The following is a 13,027-nucleotide window of genomic DNA, read 5'->3' as shown; positions in this document are numbered from 1 at the left end:
ATATAAAAATTGTTGCACAATAAAAATATGATGTACATTATAAATGAACACTATGTTCTTTTATGTATATGTCCATGTACATTATAAATAAACACTATGTTCTATTATATGCCCATGCACATTAGTATACACCTGCATGTACATTCCGCCTTTTTGTATTTTGGAGCGGATACACCTTGCGGATCGTGCATACGCCTGCACGAACCAAGCTTTAGTTGTGTAATACTCCCTCCGACCTCTGTCTCTTTTATCATTTTGGGTGCTCTTAAATATTTGTAACATTTCACATTTTTTCATTAAATAATACACATTAAATTACAATATTAACCTCACATTTTTTTGTCCTTATTATGAGAGATTTCATTTTACCCTCAAATTTTTACCCTCTTTATTTGTTGGTCCGCTTTGGAATTTGTAACTATTACTTTCTCTCCATCAAACATTTTTAGTTTAGTCATCAATATGTGTAGTATAATTTTATTGGATGATGTAATTATTTCTTGTAATGTTATTGATTAAAAATAAATCACATGGATTAATTTTTAGTTTAGTCATCAATATGTGTAGTATAATTCTATTGGATGATGTAATTATTTCTTGTAATGCTATTGATTAAAAATAAATCACATGGATTACCTTAAGTGGTCCTTAATTTTCATTGACCACATGGATTACTTTCTCGCTCTTATTTTTTTAATAAATGATTGGGTTTTAGGGGGCGTTTGGTTCGCTAACTGGTATGGGGTTGGAATCAGGAACAAAACCATAGTGATATGGGTTTGGAACTCAATTCTTAATACCATATGTTTGGTATGATTATGGAATGCAATTTTTTTCTATAGTTTGATACCTAAAATTTTGGAAATGAGCCAAACTCACCTCCCTCTCAAGGTTTCTAAACCCCATACCTTGGGGGTTTGAGGTATGAGTTTGAAACTCTTAAAATCATAAAACAAACACAAGATATGAGTTTAAACCATTCTAAACCCATACCTTATACCTTAATTAAGTGAACCAACCACCCCCTTAGCTCCCATGTACTTTCTTAATTTCTCCTTAATTCCTATGATTTTTCTATCAAAAGTGACAATTAAATGGGGACGGAGGGAGTATTACTAATATATACTCTTCTATAGATTTGTATTTTGATGAATCATATTTCTGCTACTATTATAGACACATTTATGCTACTATTATAATTGCACTATAAGTCTTTAGTCACTTTTTGTGTAGCATTTTCATAAGGGTTTGTTTGAGATCATTTTTTTTAATTTTCAGTTTCCTATTTTTTTTTAAAATCAAAAACCAAAAATAGAAAACAAGAAAATGGTGTTTTCACTTTTCTTTTGTCAGTTTACAAAATTATCATGATTTTAATAAGTTTATATAATGATTCATTATGGGACATATATGACATACTTTTAAAAAAAGAAAACTACAACAATGTCAAACGAACCCAGGGTTCGTTTGGCATCACTGTAGTTTTCTGTTTTTTGGTTTTTTGTTTTTTTAAATCATATGATATATATCATGTAATGAATAAAAAATTAGTCAAATTTATTAAAATTATGATAATTTTGAAAATTGACAACCAAAAAGTGGAAACACCTTTTTCTTGTTTCCTGTTTTTGGTTTTTAGTTTTCAAAAAAACAGAAAACTGAAAACAAAAAACAATGCCAAACAAGCCTCTGTTTTGTGTTCTACTCCGTATTCCGCTTCGTTTGTATTTTCTTAATATTTTAGATAGTTTTCATAATTTTGGATGCTTTTGGAGAGGTTTTAGAAGAATCAGACATTGAAAAGATGAAATGTTGATGAATTGAAGTCTTAAAGGTATGTGTTTGTGGAAGCTTAGGTTGAGATTTATATGCATGAGGAATGATAATAGAAAGAGGGTTACTATGCAAATGGATTTGAGTTAGAAATGAAGAAAATGATGGTTACAAAGTGTAGAGAATGACCTTTGTTCACTCTTTTGATGATTAGCATCCTAGTTAGCTTCTATATACATGTTGCAAAACATACCAACATCCCCATAGTTTCTCCTCTTATAGGCCATGTTTGGTAATTAGAGTTTTGACAAAAAAATGAGCTTATTTGACCAAGTTAGAGGTTTGACTACATAAATCATCTAATTTGGTTGTTTGGTAAAAGAGCTTTTTAAATGAGCCTATTGAGGCAAATAAGCTAATTTGTAAAAAGCTAAAAAATAGAGTTTTTTAGATTAGCTTATTGAGTAATGGATGTCAAAAGACAATTTTTTCCTAAAAGTTACTCTAATTCACATTCTTGCCCTCCCAATTTCTTACCCTAGTCAAGTAAAAAAAAATTATCAATGTCCTAAATTGTCATTTTATATATTCAACTAACTAACAACTACAAATAATAAGCTAATATTACCAAACAACTCTACAAAAAAACCTCTTATAAATCAGCTAGTCAAAACAACTAATGCAACCAGTTAGTCAAAACAGCTAATGCAATTAGCTCTTACCAATTAGCTAACCGGTAATTACCAAACATGGCCATAGTCTTCCTAATAATAAGCATATGATGATGATTTGATAACTATCCTCCAAATATCCCATTGTTGTAATCCGAAATTTTTGCTATCTCTTCCAAAAATGCTTAATTACATTTCCATTTTTTTTTCCTCCTTTCTTTCGCATTTCAATTCTTCTCTCCTCAATTTTCAATTCAATTACTGTTATTTTTTTTAGGAGAGAATAATCCCCCAAATTAAAATGGACGGCATTAAAGGGCTCTTAAGAGTCAAAGTTCGTCGAGGGGTCAACCTCGCTATTCGCGACACTTCTAGAAGCGACCCTTATGTCGTCATTACCATGGGTTCGCAGGTCTGTAACTTTTTTTTTTTCTAATTTACAATGTCAATTTGATGATATGTACGAATCATTCAATCAATTAAATCCTTGATTCCGTAGTCGGATGATATTCAAAATTCAAAACCTTAATCCTTTACTATTATTATTGTTCATTATAATTTATTTAGCAATTATGATAGAATATAACCATCACCTTAAGCTTTTGGTTGGGTTGGTCCACTAACATGGTATCAGAGTCAGCGTGACACAAACGTCACGGGTTCGAATTTCATCCGCCCCTCCTTTAAAGTGTAGGTATGGGTGCAATTTAAACTTTTGGTTGAGTTGGTCCACTGACAAATTAGCATTCTACAAGCTTAATATTGATGTTAAGATATGTCTTGCCCTTAATTTTTTTTGAAATTAAGACCAGCTTTTCCATTAACTTATTTTTGGGTTAGGAATGTTGAGAAATGGGTAAATTCAAGTTGATCTTTGAGATAAATAATGTGAATAAATCTCCTCTCACAATTTATTCATTTTCTTTTAATTTTTAAATGATAAAAGTAAAATAATAAAGTGGCACAAATTTCAACACATAAAGTTGTGAGAGAGATAAATTAGATTGTTAATCTCTGAGATCAACTGGGGCTCCCTCTTGAGAAATTCCTCAGATTTATTTTTCAAATAATTTAAATAAGTTAATTATGTTATAATGATAGCCAGCATATTCCTCTACCAAGTGAGAAAATTTCTATGTCTACAGGGTTACGGCATCTACGCCTTTTACTATATACTTTGTATATTGCGTATATTGTAATTTTGTAAAGTTATAATGTTAATCACATAAAATAAATAAAGAAGAATATTTGAAATCTAACATTAAATTACAAAATAATTCATAATTAGTTTATCTTACTCGTGGTTAAGTTTTTTGATTCTTTTTTTGGAAAGCGTAAGTCATAATTACAAAATTCAAGGTAGAGATTTCTTTATTTAGAGTCATGTCGTCAAATTTTAACCAATTAATTCCAAAAAAATTAAAAAAATGGAACATGTCCAATATGTGGGTATATCTTTTTGAAATGCCTAAATAGAATATGGGATTAACATTATGAAACGAAGGGAGAAATTTATCAATCATGCATTAGATATTTAGATGATTTGTTTTTGAGTGCAAGGAATGAAATACTAACTTACTTTATTCAATGGATTAAATACCTTTGTATGTTATCACTAGGATGCTCCAAAAAAGTATTCACATCTCAGTTTCCTTTGTTTGGTTTGTGCAGAGTGTAAAGACTCGAGTGATAAAAAAGAATTGTAACCCAGAGTGGAATGATGTTCTTACACTTTCAGTGACTAATCCAAATATACCCATCAAGCTAGTAAGTAATTCCTTCTTTTGATGAACCATTCATAACTCTATGTTTTTAATGACTTAAATACATGTTTCTTTTGGACTAGTATGTTCTGATACAATGATACTTGTGGTTCATTGTTTTAACCACGAATCACTAGTGAGTGTCCCGGGCGTTACCCCGGAATACTGCTTATATAGTTGTGCAAGTGCTAATTTTTAAAAGCATTTAATAGTGCGTATGTAGTATGTATATTCCACACTTTTATAGTACAATATTATTTAGTGTGCAACATTAAAGTATAATCGACTATTTGCTTAGATGGTTAAACAATAACATTTCTTCGAGAATGATTTTGTTGGTAGTGCAGATGATGTGGCATATTGAGGTAGCATAATAAAGAGTTGAGTGAGTGATGTGGCGTAGTAAGGGGGTCTACGTAGTGTAGAGACGTTTTTAGAAATGCCTTTTAATATGTTAACAATTTAGAAACGCCTTTTTAATATATTAGTATATATATAGATTTTCGGTGAATACTGTATTAGGAATGTTGAAAAACTTTTGAAAAATGGACTATTTCATTTGCGTGTAAGGTCATGTTCACTTCAGATCACTTTAAAGTAATTTTACTGATGTATAATTTTTACTGATTCTCTATTATATAATTGTATAATTTTTACTGATTTTCTATTATATTTCTATTTAAAATTACTGATTAACGTGGGAAAAAAGAAGGAAAATACATTTTTTAAACATCACGTGCAATTCACATGATAGTCAACACTGAAAAAGTGAAGTCAACGGTCATATTTTAATGTCAAGGTTTCTTCGACTTTTTTCACTACTTTGAACGTATACGGTCCTTTTTTACAAAAAAAGTTGAACATATAATTACCTTTTGGACAATTTTCCCAATCTTTGAGAATGTTTGATGACATTTCCCAATTTTCGAAGGTGATGGTTGGTAATGCACTTCAGTTTGTTGCAGGCTGTTTATGACCATGATACGTTCACTAAACATGATAGAATGGGTGATGCTGCAATTGATATTAGACCATATATTGAGTGTATGCAAATGGGATTAGGAGAACTTCCCATTGGAACTGCTGTAAAAAAGTTGCAGCCTAATGAGAATAATTGTCTCGCCGATGAAAGTAAGATCGTTTGGACAGGTAATGGTAAAATGGTTCAGGACATGATTCTTAAGCTTCAACATGTAGAGAGGGGAAAGTTACAAATTCAGCTTGAGTGGCTTGATCTTCCAGGTAATAAAGGATTACATTCTTGATGTATGCGTGCTACTCTAAAGCGTGACAAGAATTTTGAGGAACTCCTTTGTGTCTTTTTATTCGATGTTTTGATATTGCTATTGTATAATGAAAATTCTACAGTAGTTATTTGAAAAATATAATTCGGTATTGCTATTGTATAAAGTGTTATGATTGTATCATACTCACAACTATGTTCTGTAAACAAGGGAACATCTCAAACTTGTATATATTGCTGGTAATATACTTGACATAATGTGCAAAAAGTTTGTAGAAATCATATGATTTAGATTGATATAAATTTTGGTTTAAGGTTAAGGTTATGAGTTTTTTTTTTTTTTTTTTTTAATTTTTTTTTTTGAAAACTTATGAGTTTATGACCACCCTCCTAAGTTAAAACGTTAAACTAAACTCAATGAGGTCATTTTTTAAATTATGTTTTCTGTCCAATTCTACAATACAGTTTTTTTTTTTTTAAAAAAAAGGGTCATAGCATTGCATTCTTAAAGTTTTATATGAGATTTATGACATTCACAAGAGATAAAAATGTCCACGGGGAAATTCATGGGAAAAATTATATACAAAGAAAGTCCAATGGTGGGCACATAATGAAGGTCAGGGTCAAAGATTATTTTAATGGGGATAATCAAAATGTGTTTTACTAATGGAAGACCAATCTCCTGACAATTTTTCTTAATTTTTTTTAATGAGTTTAATTTCATGCCTTCTTTACTAAAATTTTGAATCCGCCACTTTTTAGTATTAAGTTTACAAAGAGCCTAAAGAGATAAGATGGTAAAGGAAACAAAGCAAAATAGAATAAAATAAAAGCGACTAGTAACAAAAAAAAAAACAAAAAAAAGATCGAGTATATGAAATACTAAAGGATTAGATGTAAGTCCGTGCGATGCACAGTTTTTAAATATTTCATTTTGTATATTTTTTTTTGTAATTTCTTAATTTTTTTGTTTTTATTTTCTATTCTATTATTTTAACATTAATTTAAGGTAAAATATTTGGTTAAGTTCTAAATTATAGAACTTGAATTTATAAATTGAAATAAATATTATCTCATTCATCGGATAGTTAGATAAAATCATTAAATCAAAATATATTTTTTAATTTCTAATTATTTGTTAAAATAATATAAATCCTAATGTAAAAGATAATTTTTGTTTTTTTTTTCATAATTTAAATCTTAAATTATTATTTTTTGTTTTCAATTCTCAAATTTCATTTGTTAATATCTTAAATGGCGACTGAAAATTAAAATTCTAAATTAATATATAAATATAATTTTTCATTGGTCAAAATATTACTTTTGCTTATGTGGCGTGCGATGCACGAATTTTTACATACATTTTGTACATAAATATTTTTTTGGTGGATTATATCATCAGATATTTACATAAAACCATTAACATCAAATGATAATTTATATTTTTTAAATATCAAAATATAATTTTAAGTTTTTTAAATAATATAAATCCTAATATCTAAATATTAGTTTTAGTTTTGTAACAAATAAAAAGGATAAAATTTAGTGTTCTTAAAAAATAAAAATCCTAATAAATTACTATTCGTCGTTTTTACCTACGTGGCAAAAATTTAAAATTTCATTCGTCACTTTTGTTTAGGTGGCGAGTGATTTTTTTAATTCTAAAATAAAATAAAAATCTAATTTTTAATTGGTAAAAAATATACCTTTTCTTATGTGGCGCTCCCGGCCCAATGCTCTCCAAAAATGCCTACTTTATTTATATATATTAGATTTAGTAGATGAAATAACAACTAATCACCTAAATCTGGGCACAAATTAACCTTCATGCAATTATTAAATCGAGCACAACTTTTTTTTTTTTTTTTTAAAACATGTTATAATTTTCTATCTTTTATTATTTTTTAAAAATAAAATCATGTTATAAATTTATTATTATTAGGCAAATGCTATATGCATCCCTAAGAGCTGCATATAAGCATTAATTAGATATAAGATTCCCTTATATTTCCAATAATATAAATACAAATCTCAATTAATTAATTTTATGATTCCAAATAAAATATTTAACAACACTAAATTTTAGCTAATAAAAAGGGGGGAAATTTGGCGCCATATTCTATTAAAATTTTGCATCCCTTCAGTTTCCATTATATGGTCTTGTCAAACATAAAATTCCATTAATGGATATCAATCAACATTCCATCAAAATTTCTTCTGACAAATAAATCCTATCAAAGTTACTGTTAATTTGGGGCAAAAGGCACATCAAGAACCCACTGGTATGTATATATGTTTTTTTAATCACTTTTGACTAAATTAATTCTTTTTCTCCCCCTTTTTATCTGTTCTCATGTTTTTAATTTCTCATAATCTAAATATGAAACGTTAAGCATGTTTCTTATCTTCCCTACAAAAAAAAAAAAAAAAAAAAAAACATGTTTCTTATCTTTTCTCATATTTCTAATTTTTTATCCTAGTATTTGTGTGCATTTTAATTTTATCTAAGAAAGGTATGGTTGAATTGTTAAACAGATTTTAGTGATGCTTGATTTTGATTTGAATGAACCTTTAAATGAGAAAGATCAGAGGCATTATGATGAACCTTTTATTGGACAAACCTTTTCAAGTCAAGAAGAGGCATTTGTCTTTTATAATAATTATGCAAAACGACAGGGTTTTGTAGCTCGCAAAGATCGTTCGGATACTAAACATGGTAGAACTATTAGACAAGATCTTTTATGTCAACGCGTTTATCAAGCGGTTTGTTTCATCTCATATAAGTCTGACTGAATTTGTTAAGCAGGTTTGTATTTTTATTTTTTATCTCAACAACTAAATATATTCTGATAGTGATATTTGTTTGGTATCATATTTGATTATTTGTACGTTATCTTAATATAAAATTAAGGTATCGAATGGAGAGCGATAGCGAGAGAAAAGCGAATGGACTTTCGACTGAGGAAAATGACCTACTGCATAGGTCAAATAAAAAAGTTAAGCGATATTCATCAGAGGATTCACCAATGGTGCAATCTGAAGATACGAAAAATGGATACTTTCGTCCCAAGCACTCTTATAGAGAATCAGGGTCCTGTTCAATCCCCTGCTTCGTATAGGAAGGCAACCTCGGGAAATAGAAACCTGGAGAACGAGGCAAGGGCTGATGCCTTTGAGGATGATGAAGTTTCGGATGATGATCTGCCGCTGGAATGCGACTCTGATGATGAGAGTTGTCCTACAATTCTTCTGACTAAGGAAGAGAAACGACGACTGAGAGCTCATTGGAGGAATGCCCTAATTATCAAGTTATTTGATAAGAGAATGGGTTATGCTGTGTTGATTAAGCGACTAAGAATGAAATGGCAATTGAAGGGAGATATTACCCTAACAGATGTTGGCCATGATTATTATGTGGTGCGTTTCAATAACATGGAGGATCATGATTGGGTTTTGTCTCAAGGGCCTTGGCTAATTGGAGATAGTTATCTCACGATTCGGAATTGGGAGCCAAATTTTGTGGCAGATGAAGCCCCGATTAAGAAGTTGAATGCCTGGGTTCGCATTCCACAACTTTTTGTTGAATATTTTGATAAGCAATTCTTGTACCAGATTGGGTCAAAGATTAGGAAAGTAATCAAAATTGATCGTAACACAGAATCAAGAGAGAGGGGTCAATACATTAGCTTTTGCATTGAGGTGTATTTAACGAAGCCTCTGCTGTCAAGATTCAGATTAAATGGTAGAATCTGGAGGGTACAATATGAAGGATTGAGACAAATCTGTTTCAAGGGTGGGCATCTTGGTCATAAAGAGGAAGGATGTCCTTGGTTTAGGACTGAGAGTAATGATATGGAAGTTGCTGCCAAGGATCAGAGAGGTGGGATTGGTGCTACTCAAGAAGTGCAAAGGCACAAAGAACGGCCAGAAGAGCAAGGGAAATATGGTGCGTGGATGCTTGTTCAACGTGCACAAAGAAAAACGGCTCCTAAGTCGAAAGGTGAGCAAGGAAAAAAACAAAATATGGAGAATAAAAGTGTCAAACAGATTGCTGGAGGGAGTAGTGGAGAGAAGAGTGTAGCTAAGAACTTCAAGAAGAACAGTAGGAATGAACAAACGATTAGTAGTCCAGTTAAAGGAAACCAGGGCTCAAGATTTGGAGTCTTAGGCCAAGAAGATGAGATGGAAGTGGACAACCAGAGTTTGGTAAGGAATCCTACTAGGAAGGCGATTGATGAAAGTGAGGAAAGAAACAATTCTGTTTTAGGCAAGAGTGTAGTTCATTTGGGTGATGATGGAAGTAGGGAAATAAATCAAGGAGAGGATTCTCTTATTTGAGGGCAGGGGGAAGTGTTTATGGAAAGTGCTGATAGTGTAGAGAGGTCTGCAATGGACTTAGGAAGTCCTTTGGAAATTTTAAATAAAAAAGGTGAGAAAAATATTCCCTTGAAGAAAAAAGATAATGTTCGGGTAATTGATAAGGCAACAAAATCTTTTACTCAAAATATTATCTCCAAAAATACAAATAAAACCCCTCTAAGGGTAAATAAAGATATCAATAATTCGATCCCAGTTGATCCTTTTGAAGATCTGAATTCTCCTAAGGATTTGAGATCTGCTAGTGGAAAAGAGAACTCAATTAAGATTGCCTCTGAGACTCCTCCAACTCTTAGAGGTGATAGTGTGAGAACAAGTGAAAAGCAAGATGAGGAGTTATCAAGTTCCTATTACTCTGGTGACAAAGATTCCCCGAGAGTACGAAACTTTCATAGACTACCAGACAGAGGGGCCGACTCTAGTGTGTGCCCACCCGTTGGCAAACAAGATGGAGATGGAAGTCAACACCTTCCTTCCACCACAATTCGAACAACCGGAGATGCTAGCAAGGTTCAGACTTCCGTTCGAGACGGAGGGTCCGATGAGGGCTTTGAGCGAGGCTTACCTAAGCACGCTGCCTAGAATCCCTTTGGAGATTTATGACAGGTTCCCAAATTTTTCAAATTTTAATATGTCATTAAAAATATTAATTTGGAATGTACAAGGAGCAGGGAATAAACTTAATTCGATAAGGGAATTAGTTCGTATTAATGACCCTATGGTCTTAGCACTGGCAGAAACCCATTTAAGTGGGGAACAAGCTGATAATGTGTGTGCTCGAATCGGCTTTTCGGGGCAACGGAGAATTGAGGCGCAAGGATTTAGTGGTGGTATATGGTTGTTTTGGAGAAGGGAGCATGTTGATGTCACTGTACATGATGAGCATTCTCAACACATGACTATGATAATTAAAAAGAATGGTGAAGACCCGTGGCTGTTCTCGACTATCTACGCGAGTCCTGATAGTACTTTGCGTGGTGATCTTTGGAAGGAATTGGAGTGCATTCGAGGTCAATATTCGGGTCCTTGGTTAGTTGGAGGTGACTTCAATGAAACGATGTCAATCGATGAAAGAAATGGAAGTAATAATTCTGAGATGCAGAGGAGGTGCCAGGACTTCTCGAATTGGGTACAAAATAATGGTTTTATCGATTTAGGCTGCTCGGGACCCGAACACACTTGGTTTAGAGGTTTGTCTCCGGAAACCTTTAAGTCCGCAAGGTTGGATAAAGCCTTGGCTAATGAAGAGTGGAGACTACGATTTGAGGAGGGAGCAGTTCGTAATCTTCCAAAAATAAAATCGGATCATTGTCCGATTTTAATTAGTACCAATGGATTTGCACCAATTGCTATGGTTAATAGACCTTTTAGATTCCAAGCGGCTTGGTTGCATCATGATCAATTCGAATCCTTTGTTAAGAAGAATTGGAATAAAGCTGCCCCTATTGTGCCATTTTTGAAGGAGTTTGCTGAGAAATTGGAGTGTTGGAACAAAGAGGAGTTTCATAATATTTTTCGGAAAAAAACAGAACTTTGGGCTAGGCTTGAGGGGATACAGAAGCTACTGGCTCAGGGGAGGCAACCTCACTTGATAAAACTGGAAAAAGAATTACGTGAGGAGATGGATGTGGTGCTTGATCAAGAGGAGATGCTTTGGTTTCAAAAATCTAGAGAAGAATCTATTGTCTATGGAGATAGAAATACTAGATTTTTTCACCTAAGTACAATTATAAGAAGGAAAAGAAATCGGATTGAAACTCTAAAAGATAATGAAGAGAATTGGGCCACTGAGCCTGAACAAGTGCAAAGTGTGGTGCTTGATTTTTGGCAGAGTGTGTTTCGAGAAGAAGGTGGAAATGTGCATTGAGAGAACATTCTACTAGATTATTTCCCTTCGATTGATCAAGAGGATTGGGAAAAAGTGAGTAGGCCGGTTGCGGAAAGTGAAGTTTTAAAAGCCCTAAATAGTATGAAACCTTTCAAAGCACCGGGACCCGATGGCTTCCAACCAATATTTTTCCAGAAATATTGGGAGTTAGTTAAACCTGGAGTAGTTGAGTTAGTGATCAGTGTCCTAGAAGGAAGAGAATTTCCAGAGGGATTGAACGATGCGTTTTTGGTCTTGATTCCGAAGGTTGAAGTTCCCCAATATGCCAAGCAGTTTCGGCCCATAGGTCTGTGTAATATTGTGTACAAGTTGGTAACTAAAGTGATTGTGAATCGTTTGAAGTCTTTGTTGCCTTCCTTGATTTCCCCTACACAGTGTAGTTTTGTTCCCAAGCGCCAAATTACAGATAATGTAATCATAGTCCAAGAAATGCTTCACACAATGAGACATAGACAAGGTCGGGTTGGATATATGGTAGTCAAGATTGATTTTGAAAAAGCGTATGATAGGTTGAGATGGAGCTTTATTCGAGAATCTTTGTTGGAGTTAAGACTTCCACAAGCAATGGTGGAGGTGATTAAGAACTGTATTACTTCAGCTCGCTTGAGTATATTGTGGAATGGAGAGCCAATGGATTCTTTTGCTCCGAGTCGTGGAATTAGACAGGGAGATTCATTGTCCCCCTATCTTTATGTCATATGTATGGAGCGACTTGCTCACCTTATTGATAGAGAAGTGCAGCTTAAGTGTTGGAAACCAGTAAAAGCAAGTAGAGATGGACCTCCAATTTCCAACCTCGCATTTGCGGACGACCTTATCCTATTTTGTGAAGCAACGGTAGAACAAGCTACTCTCATGAATGCGTGTCTTGATAAATTTTGTGAGGCATCAGGTAGCAAAGTGAGTGTGGAGAAGTCTCGGGTTTATTTTTCTACAAATACGAATTTCGATATTAGAGACTCTATTTGTAGTACTTTGAATATGGAGGCAACGGATGATTTTGGAAAATATTTAGGGGTGCCAACTATTAATGGGAGAACTTCAAAGAAAGAGTACCAATTCTTGGTTGATCGTATCAATGGAAAGATCGCAGGGTGGAAGTCTAAGTTATTATCAATGGCTGGACGTGCTACCCTTGTGCAAACTTCTTTGAGTACAGTGCCTTCGTATGTGATGCAGACCACTCTCCTTCCGAGATCTACCTGTGATGATTTAGATAGAAGATCAAGGAAGTTTATGTGGGGTGAAGCTGAAGGGCAGAGAAAGGTTCACACCGTGGCTTGGAATGTTATTAATAGACCGAAAGATAGAG

At 33.0% G+C, this 13,027-nt stretch overlaps 2 protein-coding genes across 2 annotated transcripts; both read left to right on the top strand.

The window, feature by feature from the left end:
- The first annotated feature begins 2,716 nt into the window (after positions 1–2,716).
- Positions 2,717–5,630, top strand: LOC145592353 (protein C2-DOMAIN ABA-RELATED 7-like). Its single transcript, XM_081648831.1, has 3 exons — positions 2,717–2,856; positions 4,116–4,211; positions 5,173–5,630. Exons 1-3 carry the CDS (start codon positions 2,746–2,748, stop codon positions 5,470–5,472), a joined length of 507 nt encoding a protein of 168 aa, XP_081504957.1. The 5' UTR covers positions 2,717–2,745; the 3' UTR covers positions 5,473–5,630.
- A 4,915-nt stretch (positions 5,631–10,545) lies between these two features.
- On the top strand, positions 10,546–11,694 carry LOC145633606 (uncharacterized). Its single transcript, XM_081685534.1, has one exon. It carries the CDS (start codon positions 10,546–10,548, stop codon positions 11,692–11,694), a length of 1,149 nt encoding a protein of 382 aa, XP_081541660.1.
- Positions 11,695–13,027: the final 1,333 nt, after the last annotated feature.

This window comes from Chenopodium album, chromosome 1 (genome assembly GCF_948465745.1).
Source record: "Chenopodium album chromosome 1, dcCheAlbu1.1, whole genome shotgun sequence".
NCBI classification, from domain to species: Eukaryota; Viridiplantae; Streptophyta; class Magnoliopsida; order Caryophyllales; family Amaranthaceae; genus Chenopodium; species Chenopodium album.
The sequence above is the reverse complement of the archived record's forward strand: the minus strand, read 5'-3'. Positions and strand labels throughout refer to the sequence as shown.

Excerpts from the sequence above, each read along its gene's own strand:
- LOC145592353 (XM_081648831.1), top strand. The coding sequence starts at position 2,746 with ATGGACGGCATTAAAGGGCTCTTAAGAGTCAAAGTTCGTCGAGGGGTC. Across the intron at positions 2,857-4,115 it reads TCATTACCATGGGTTCGCAG|AGTGTAAAGACTCGAGTGAT; the intron begins GTCTGTAACTTT and ends TGGTTTGTGCAG. Across the intron at positions 4,212-5,172 it reads CAAATATACCCATCAAGCTA|GCTGTTTATGACCATGATAC; the intron begins GTAAGTAATTCC and ends AGTTTGTTGCAG.
- LOC145633606 (XM_081685534.1), top strand. The coding sequence starts at position 10,546 with ATGGTCTTAGCACTGGCAGAAACCCATTTAAGTGGGGAACAAGCTGAT.